This window comes from Nannospalax galili, unplaced genomic scaffold (genome assembly GCF_000622305.1).
Source record: "Nannospalax galili isolate Female #2095 unplaced genomic scaffold, S.galili_v1.0 scaffold155, whole genome shotgun sequence".
Taxonomy (NCBI): domain Eukaryota; kingdom Metazoa; phylum Chordata; class Mammalia; order Rodentia; family Spalacidae; genus Nannospalax; species Nannospalax galili.
The window spans coordinates 855,279-864,370 of NW_008339923.1; the positions used below are offsets into that span (position 1 = coordinate 855,279).

Genomic DNA, 9,092 nt, shown 5'->3' on the forward strand with positions numbered 1-9,092 from the left:
AGATAGATAGTGTGGTTGCTCTTGCAGTGTGCCTGGGTCTGTTTGTTAACCCTCATGTCTCTCTTTCCCTCTCTCTCTCTCTCTCGCTCTCTCTCTCTCTCTCTCTCTCTCTCGTACAGTGCCTGTGGAGGACAGGAAAGGGTGTCAGATTCCCTGGCGCTAGAGTTATCAGGCAGTTGTGAGCTACCTGATGTGTGTGTTAGAAACTGAACTCAGATCCTCTGAAGAACAGTATACGCTCTTAACTGCTGAGCCATCTCTCCAGTCATTTTTTTAGATCTTTTCCTTTAGCAGATAGGTCTGAGTTTTATTGTATGCATACCAGTGAGGCAAAAAGCTTTACACTCTGGCTATCTTGATCTCTGTGTTAAGGACAGTATCTGCTCCAGCTTCCAGTTTAACATCTCTGCTTATTGAATTTGCTGTGTTAAGCATTACATATAAATTATGTGTATTTTAAAGACAGAAATTCAAACTTGTCTTAAATTTTTTTCCCTTTTCTGTTTTTTCATCAGATACCAAGTTCTACATATTTTCTTCTCTGAAATCTTTTCTAGTTACTATTCTTAGCCAGAGCCTCATGTATACCTGATTTGTTGTAACTGCTCATAATCAGTTTATAAATACAGCTGTTGGTAAAGTGTTTAGCGTGAATGGAAGTGCTTGCTAAAGTACTATTTTGTGGATTAGTTTGTTTTAGTTCACTTATATTTCTTTGAAATTAATTAGCTTTAGAATTTTCCTCTCCTCTTTTTCTTTGTTTTTGTTTTGCCTTTTAAGATAGGGTCTCACTACCTAGTCCAGGCTGGTGCAGAATTAAAATTCACCTCCCACTTGCTGAGGTAACAAGCATATTTTAATTAAGGAGGTAAAAGTGAGAAACAGTTTTGAGTGTTTGCTTTGCAAAGAGGAAGATATAAGTAGTGCTGAGCTAGTCATAAATTGAATGTCAAGTTGGTGGTGTGGTAGGGAATCAGTAGCAGTTATGGAGATATAGCTTGCCTTTTGTTGTATGGCTTATCCAGGAGAGATGTGCACAAATGGTCTATTCACCCCATATTGGGCACTAATGATGAAATCATTTCACCCAAGTCTAGCTTAGCAAACCCCACTGAGTTTATGGGGGTTACCAGGACCATGAGTACCTAAAAAGCAGCTGTAATTGCTGAAAATCTCCTGAGCATGATGATGGCTCATGAAAGCTGTTTCCCTGGAGTTCCCTGTATGGACAAGCCAGCAGTTGCTACTACTTTTTATAACATTAGGGATTACTTTCATGAATTTTGTGTTTCAGGTATTTCCTTGGTGTGGTTACATTTGGAGAGAGTACAGAGTCATGTCCATTTTCTTAACTTTGAGTCATAGGAGTCTTTTTCTCTCTCTAGGAGAGAATGTTTGTTTTGAAGGAAGTAGCTAAACTATAGCATTTAACAAGTTTTTTGGTTTGTTTGGTTTGGTTTATGTATTTTCCATTACTGTGACAAAATACTCAATGAAAAGCAATTTAAGGAAGGGTGTGTTATATTCTGGTTTACAGTCTCACTTTCATCATGGCCGCAAAGGCATGGCAGCAGGAGTAGGAGGCCAGCTGGTCACATTCCATCCAGTCGGGAAGCAGAAGGGGGTGAACACTGGAACTCATGTGATGTCCTAGTTTTCTTTCTGTTGCTGTGATAAACACCATAAATAAAAAGCAATTTAGGGGAGGAAAGGGTTTATTTGGCTTAAAGTTCCAGGTTGCAGTCCATCATTGAAGGAAGTCAGGGCAGGAACTCAAGAAGAAACTGACAGAAACCACTGGGGAATGCTGCCTACTTGCTCGCTCTCTGGAGCCCTCTGCTGGTTTTCTTACATAGTTCATACCCATCTATGTAGGGTTGGTGCAGCCCACAGTGGGCCAGGTCCTTCCACATCAATCATGAATGAAAACAATCTCTCTTAGACATGTCCACAGTCAGAGTTGGGAAGATTCCCTCTTCCCAGGTGCCTTTAGGTTGTGTCAGGTTGACAATATTACCAGCACACATGACTTGGTCCTTTTTTTTTTTTTTTCCCCCCGGCCTGGCAGCTAGGGTAGGTCTTCCTACTTCAATTAACTTAATCTAGAAAACACCACACAGACATTTCCAGAGATTTGTCTCCAGGGTTACTCTAGATTCTATCAAGTTGACAATATAAGCCATCATAGTTGGGTTTTCTGAGACAGGGTAATGATGTATCCGAGGCTCCCTTTGAAGTCCTGGCAATCCTCCTATCCAGAGTGCCACGGTCACAGGTACACACATTCACATGTGGCTATTTGACAAGGTTCTTTTACTCTCTATAATTCTGTATCCTGACTAAGTCCGGGGGGATGGGTGTGTGTGTGTGCGTGCATGTGTTATGTTACAGGGGATTGAACCTAGGGCCTTGTGCATGCAAGGCAACCACTTGTACCACAGAGCTTGTATCTCTAGTGCTCTTTTTGCTTTTTATTTTGAAACAGGTGCTCACTAAATTACTTGGGCTGACCTTGAACTCACTATAGTCCAGGCAGACTGAATTTGCAATCTTCCCACCTCAGCCTCCTTAATAGCTGAGGTTACAGATAGGTTTATGGCTACGAAGCCAGCTTTTCAAACTAGCTCTTTTTCATTCCTAGTATTTTTGAGATAGGGTCTTAATATGTAGTTTAGACTGGTTTCAAAATCCCAATCCTCTTGAGTGCTTAAGATTTATGCACTACAGTTCTAAGCCCCAGATTAGCTTTTTGTTGATGATGGGTTTTTGTTTGTTTTGTTTTTGTTTTTTGTTAGAGCCAGGCTGGCCTGGAATCTGTGGCAGTCCTTTTGCCTCAGCCTTCTGAGTGCTGAGATTACAAATGTTAGCCACCTCAGGGCTGATGAAATGGCTAAGTATGGCACTTGCCACCAACCTAATGACCTGAGGTTGATTCCAGAGTCCCACATAAGGAGAAAATAAACTCAAGCAAGTCGGCTTCTGAGCTCCATAGACAGCACTGTGGATTGTGTGCCCCCCGATTCCCACAGACACGCACATACACATACATGCACACATGTAATAAAAATGTAAGTTACAGCTACCATACTTGCCTGCAAAGTAGCTCTTAAGAGACACTGTTGTAGTTACTTGATATTGACCACTGTATCTCTAAATGTGCTAACTTTTACTTAAATATGATACAAGTACATATCATAAATTGCTATATGAGTTTTTTAGGCTTATGGTTTTATCTTTGTCACTTTATGTATGTATGTTTAGATTATAAACTACTTGAACCAGGAATTATGGGTAGCTGACTCATGCTGTGTAGTGTCACACAAGTACTGGTTGATGACTGCTTTTTTATGCTGGTGGTGACTGGTGGTGATACTTTTATTATGTATTATATCATTAGAATCAGAATAATACTTTGATACTTCTAGCTCTTAGGAAAATAAAAGTAATGGCTTTAAGGCACTTTAGAGTTCCTTCTACTTTGAGCTTTTGTATAAAGTATTTGGAACGGAAAGGTTAAGCAGTGTTTTCTCAATCTCTTTCAGCATTTGCTCTTGCAGAATTAATTGACAATTCATTGTCAGCTACTTCTCGTAATGTTGGTGTTAGAAGAATACAGATCAAATTGGTAAGAAAATAATACATAAAGAATGTAATTTTTATGAGTAGCATAAACGAGGAGGAAAATTAAAAATAAAGGTAAGTGAGAATTAGAAATAAGCACCTGATTTTTTTTTTTTTTTGGTGACAGGGTCTCCCTGTAGCCCCAACTGGCTACTTGCTGTGTAGACCAGGGTGGCCTTGAACTTACTGAGATCTGCCTGCCTCGGCCTCCCAAGTGCTGGGATTAAAGCACGCCACCATGCCTGGCTCTCATGTTAGAATTTTTTTTTGGGGGGGGGGGTCTTTTTGAATCAGGGTCTCCCTGTAGCCCCAGCTGTCCTGGAACTTACTATGTAGACCAGGCTGACCTTGAACTCATAGAGATCTGCCTGCCTCTGCCTCCCAAGTGCTGGGACTACAGGCGTGCACCACCATGCCTGGCCATGTTACAATTTTTATGGTTCCTTTTATCTGTGCATTTGTATACGTGTATTTGTACACTTCATTTTTTTTTAATAACCTCTTTCCTTTAACACTATATTGTAAACATTTGACATGAATATTTTACTATATAGGAATCCATACTACAGAGGGCTTTTGTTAGCTGTAATGTAAGTTACAGAATTGGTCTCTTGTTAAACAGATTCCCCTTTCCCCCATATCTTTGCCATTATAGAAATGGAGTATATTTATATGTATGTCTTGATTATTTCCTTAAATTAAATCCCAGAAGAGGAATTTCTCTGTTAAGTGGCATGAAGAATTCTAACCTTTTTGTTTTGTTTTATTTTTTTATTTTATTTTATTATTTTTGTCTGTTTGAGACAGGGTCTCCCTGTAACTCACAAAGATCTGCCTGTCTCTGCCTCCCAAGCACTGGGATTAAAGGCGTGCGCCACCACGCCTGGCTCTAAGGTTTTTGGTAGACAGCAGCTTAAGTGCCTTTCAGAAAATTGTATTACTTTATACTTTCACCAGCAATATATGAGTGAGCCTAACTTTTCATGTTTTAAATATTGATTTTGAGTTCTGTCTTTTTGTTTCTTAGCTTTTTGATGAAACACAAGGAAAACCTGCTGTTGCAGTGGTAGATAATGGAAGAGGAATGACCTCCAAGCAGCTCAACAACTGGGCTGTGTACAGGCTGTCCAAATTTACAAGGCAGGGTGACTTTGAAAGGTTAGAGAAGCTTGCATTTTCTTTTTTAATGTGAACTGTATATTTTAATAGGGATTAAAAACGTCAGTGTTTTTAATATATGTAGATATATATGATATATTAGAGGGTTTATTCTTATCCATATATTTAGGTTATGTTTTAGAATTTCATGTGCGGTACCCCAAAACTAGAACTATCTAACATTGTGCTTTCCCACTGAACTGGGTTATTGGGGTTTGTGTTTTTGTTTTTTATTTCCCAGTGGTCTGTATGAGCTATGTTGATATATTGAATATGTTAGAGTGGTAGAATGCAATTTAAGATAATCTTTCTAAATTCATATCTTAAAGTGTCTAAGATGGCATATAGTTCTTTAGAACTCTATTTCTCTCTATTTTTAGGCTCAGTTTTTCAGACTTTTCTGAGGTATTTGGGAATAACATCCTGTTTTGTATCAGAATACCTGTAGAAATGTTTAGAATGAGAATAGCATAGGGAGGCTGGGCATGTAGTATGTGCATATAATCCCAATTTGAGCACCTTTAGAGCTTTCCTCAAATTAGCAAAGATTTCCAGTGACCCTTTCCATTTGTGGTATTGGCAATAGAACCCAGGGTTTGATGCATGCTAGGCAAGTGCTCTACCCTCAACCCTTCCAGTGCCATTCACTACAGATAATGTAGTGAAGAATAAGGACTCTGCTATCATTTGTCCTGGTTTGAATTGCTTTGCCAGTTAGTAGTGTGGATCATTGGTCACAGCACTTTACCCCTAACTACGTCATTTTATATACTTGGAAAATGGGAACATAGTCTCAGTTTTTTGAAGGTTGAGTTAGGAAACATACAAAATCTTGAAGATAGAGCCTGTCATATAGTAAGCACTTGATAAAAATAAGCTGTCATTTTAGTTATCTCTTTTATTCCTGATGTAATACTTTTCTATAATCTTTCCTTTCTGCTAACTTCCTGAATGTTTGTGACTTAAAGGAGTAATAATAGCCAACATGAAGGCAAGCATCACTATGTTTTTATAGTCTCAGGATAAGATTTGACATCTGATTTGACTGAATTAAGAAAAATGTCAAGAGGCTGGAGAGATGGATGGCTCAGTGGTTAAGAGAACTTGCTGCTATTGCAGAGGACCTGGGTTTCATTCCCAGGACCCACATGGTGACTACCAACCATCTGTAACTCCAATTCCAGGGGTTCTGTCATCCTCTTCTGACCTCTGTGGGCACTGCATGACCTGGGTGCATTTAACATACATGCAAGCAAAACACTCATACACATAAAAAATTTGAAAAATAGAATAATTTTTAAAAAAGAAAAGGACCAGACATGGTGGTGTACACCTTTAATCCCAGGACACTGGTGGCAGAGACAGGCAGATCTCTGAGCTAAAGGCAAACCTGGTCCACATAGCTGGTTCCAGGCCAGCCAGGACTACATAGCAAGACTCTATTTAAAAAAAAAAAAAAAAAAGGAAAATGGATGGTAACTATGGGGGAATACCAGTTACATCAATTGAGAAAATAGATATAATCTATAGTTTATTAAAATTATTCACTGGATTCACAGGACATTGATTTTTTTTCTAGACGATGACTTTTTTTTTCTTTCTTTCTTTTTTGAGACAGGGTTTCCCTATAGCCCCAGCTGTCCTGGAACTCACTATGTAGACCAGGCTGGCCTTGAACTCACAGAGATCCGCCAGCCTCTGCCTCCTAAGTGCTGGAATTAAAGGGGTGCGCCACCACGCCTGGCTGATGATAACAAATTTTTAAACTTAATCCATTTCTCAAGGACATTTTAATTTAATTGTGTAAAAATAATCTATTACTGGTTTTGAGCCCCCCCCCATCCATAAACAGTTAATCTTTTTGCATCTTTATATGGTGTTTGACCCACTCCAGTGTCTGTCAACATCATGTTATCCTTCAACCCCTAGCATCTTCTTCCATAGAAAATTTCTGCTTGCAGTTCAGTTTTCAGTTGATGGAAGGATGATGTCAAGCAGACTGCCTATGAAAGAAAAGGAAGACTCATAGTACAAAACAGCTCTATAACTTGTATACTTGTACTGTTGAAAAACTGATGTAAACACAAAAATCATATTTGTAAGCATTTTTCTTTTTTCTTTGGTCTTTTTGAGATAGGCTGGACCTCGCTATGTAGACCAGGCTGGCCTCCAACTCACAGAGATCCACCTGCCTCTGCCTCCTGAGTGCTAGGATTAAAGGCATGCACCACCATGCCTGGCTAATAAGCTTGTTTAAAGTTATTAACTAGAACTGTGAAGAAAATGTGGAGTTATGTGATCGAATTGATAGGCATCTTGCTTAACTAAGGTGGTTTGAGAAGAGGCCCCCTTTGACACTACTTTGTGTTGAGGCTTTTATGCTTACAAGGGAGCCAATTTGTATCTTAGCCTATGCCTATTATTCAACACTCAGTGATTTACTTCTATCAATTTATTAATTGATTAATTTGTGTGTGTGTGTACATGCATTTTTTTGTGTGTGTGTTCACGTGTCCAGAAGAGGATATCAGATCCCCTGGCACTGGAGTTACAGGTTGTTCTACACTGCCTGATGTGGGTACTGGAAACTCAACTCTGGTCCTCTACAAGAGCAGCAAGCCGAGCCATCTCTCTAGCCCACTCTGAATTTAGGCTAAGGGAGGTATGATCACCAGGCCAGCCTGAGCCATAGTGTGAAACTCTGTCTCAGTAGATGGATGGACAGAAGAAAGAAGGAAAGCCAACAAAAGCAAAGATGGCTTGCTTTGTTTGAGGGAGAAAAAGGAGACCAGTGTGGTTGCAGTGTAGTTAAAGGGGAGAATCAGTGGACATAATTAATATTTATTTATCTTGTGGTACTGGGTGAAGCTTGGAGGGTCTTGTTCATTGAAGGCACGCTTTCTGCCACTGGGCCTAACTCCAGTCTTATTTTACTTTATTTTTGAGACAAGGTCACAGTAGATTTCCCAGGGTCTCACTTATTAGATTGTCCAGGCTTGCCTAGAACTTGACAGTCCTTCCACCTGAGTTTCCTCAGTAGCTGGCAATATTCTTTTTGTTGTTGTTGTTGTTGTTGGGTAGGGGGAGCATGTGCCTTTTTCATGTGTAGAGGTCAGAGGGCAACTTTGCGGAGTCATTTCTCTCCAACTTTATGAGGATTTGGGTAATGTAACTTAAGTCACCAGGCTTGCTTGCTGAACCATCTCCTTGGTCCAGCAATTTCCCTTATAGCCCTCATTCCTCTGACATCTGCCTTCTCACTGATCCTTTCAGTTTTGAAAAATTCTAACTCAATAGCTAAATTAAAAGAACAGTGCTAGCAATCATATCTCCACCTAAAGCTATCAGTTGTTAATGTTTTGTCATGGTTATTGACTCTCCAGTTTCTCACATTTCTCAGATACAAAGTCCAAGATCATAGGTGTTGACAGGGTTGGTTTCTTCTGAGGTATCTTGTGTGCAAACTGTAGACAGTGCCTTCACATTGTCCTCATGAATTTCCTCTGTGCATGGCTATCCCTAGTGTCTCCTATCTCACTCCCTAACAGTATAGCATTGTCTCTCAAGAACCAAGGGTGTTTTCATAAATAACCATAAAATCATCAGACCCAATAAATTTATCATTATTATAATAGCTAAGATGATACCCTTATTTGGATTTTTTTTGCCCTCTCATCTGCCTGATCTTCATTCTAGGTTAGGTGTTCTGCTTTTTACGTGTTTTATAATGATTTATTTTTATTTTTATGTGTATGAGTGTTTCCTCTGTAAGTCCACCACATGCATGCAGTGCTTGAAGAGGCCAGAAGAGGGCGTAAGAGCCTCTGGATCTGTAGTCATGGATGGTTGTTAGCCACCATGTGGGTGCTGGGACCTGAACCTGGGGCCTCTGCAAGAGCAACAAGTGCTCTTAACCACCAGGCCATCTCTTCAGCCCCTATGATGACTTTATTTTTAAAGTAGACCTCAGCCTAGTTTTTGTAGAATGGTTAAGAACCATTCTTTTCCTTAATGTCTTCTCTCTTCAAACATATGAAAAAGTTGAAATTCTACAGTGTGGGTCTTTCTCTGAATCTGGAGTTCACCAAGATCTAGTCTAGTGTCTTAGTTTGTTTCTCCATTGCTGTGACAAAACACTCTGACCAATACCAACATGGGGAGGAAAGGGTTCATTCAGCTTACATCTCCCAGGTCGCAGTTCATCAGGGAGCCCAAGGTAGGAACTCTGGGCAGAAACCTGGAGGCAAGAGCTGGAGCACAGGCCATGGAGGAAGGCTGCTTACTGGCTTGCTCCTCTGGCCCCTGCTCAACCT

General features: G+C 40.0%; 1 protein-coding gene across 5 annotated transcripts in view; it reads left to right on the top strand.

Annotated features, from left to right (window-relative positions):
* Smchd1 (structural maintenance of chromosomes flexible hinge domain containing 1) overlaps positions 1 to 9,092 on the top strand; it is a 158,651-nt gene that overhangs the window by 19,146 nt on the left and 130,413 nt on the right. For all 5 annotated transcript variants that reach the window (XM_029564274.1, XM_029564276.1, XM_029564275.1 and 2 more), the window contains exons 4-5: positions 3,543 to 3,625; positions 4,649 to 4,779. In XM_029564274.1, the coding sequence (XP_029420134.1) occupies positions 3,543 to 3,625; positions 4,649 to 4,779 (214 nt within the window). The remainder of the gene's footprint in view (positions 1 to 3,542; positions 3,626 to 4,648; positions 4,780 to 9,092) is intronic.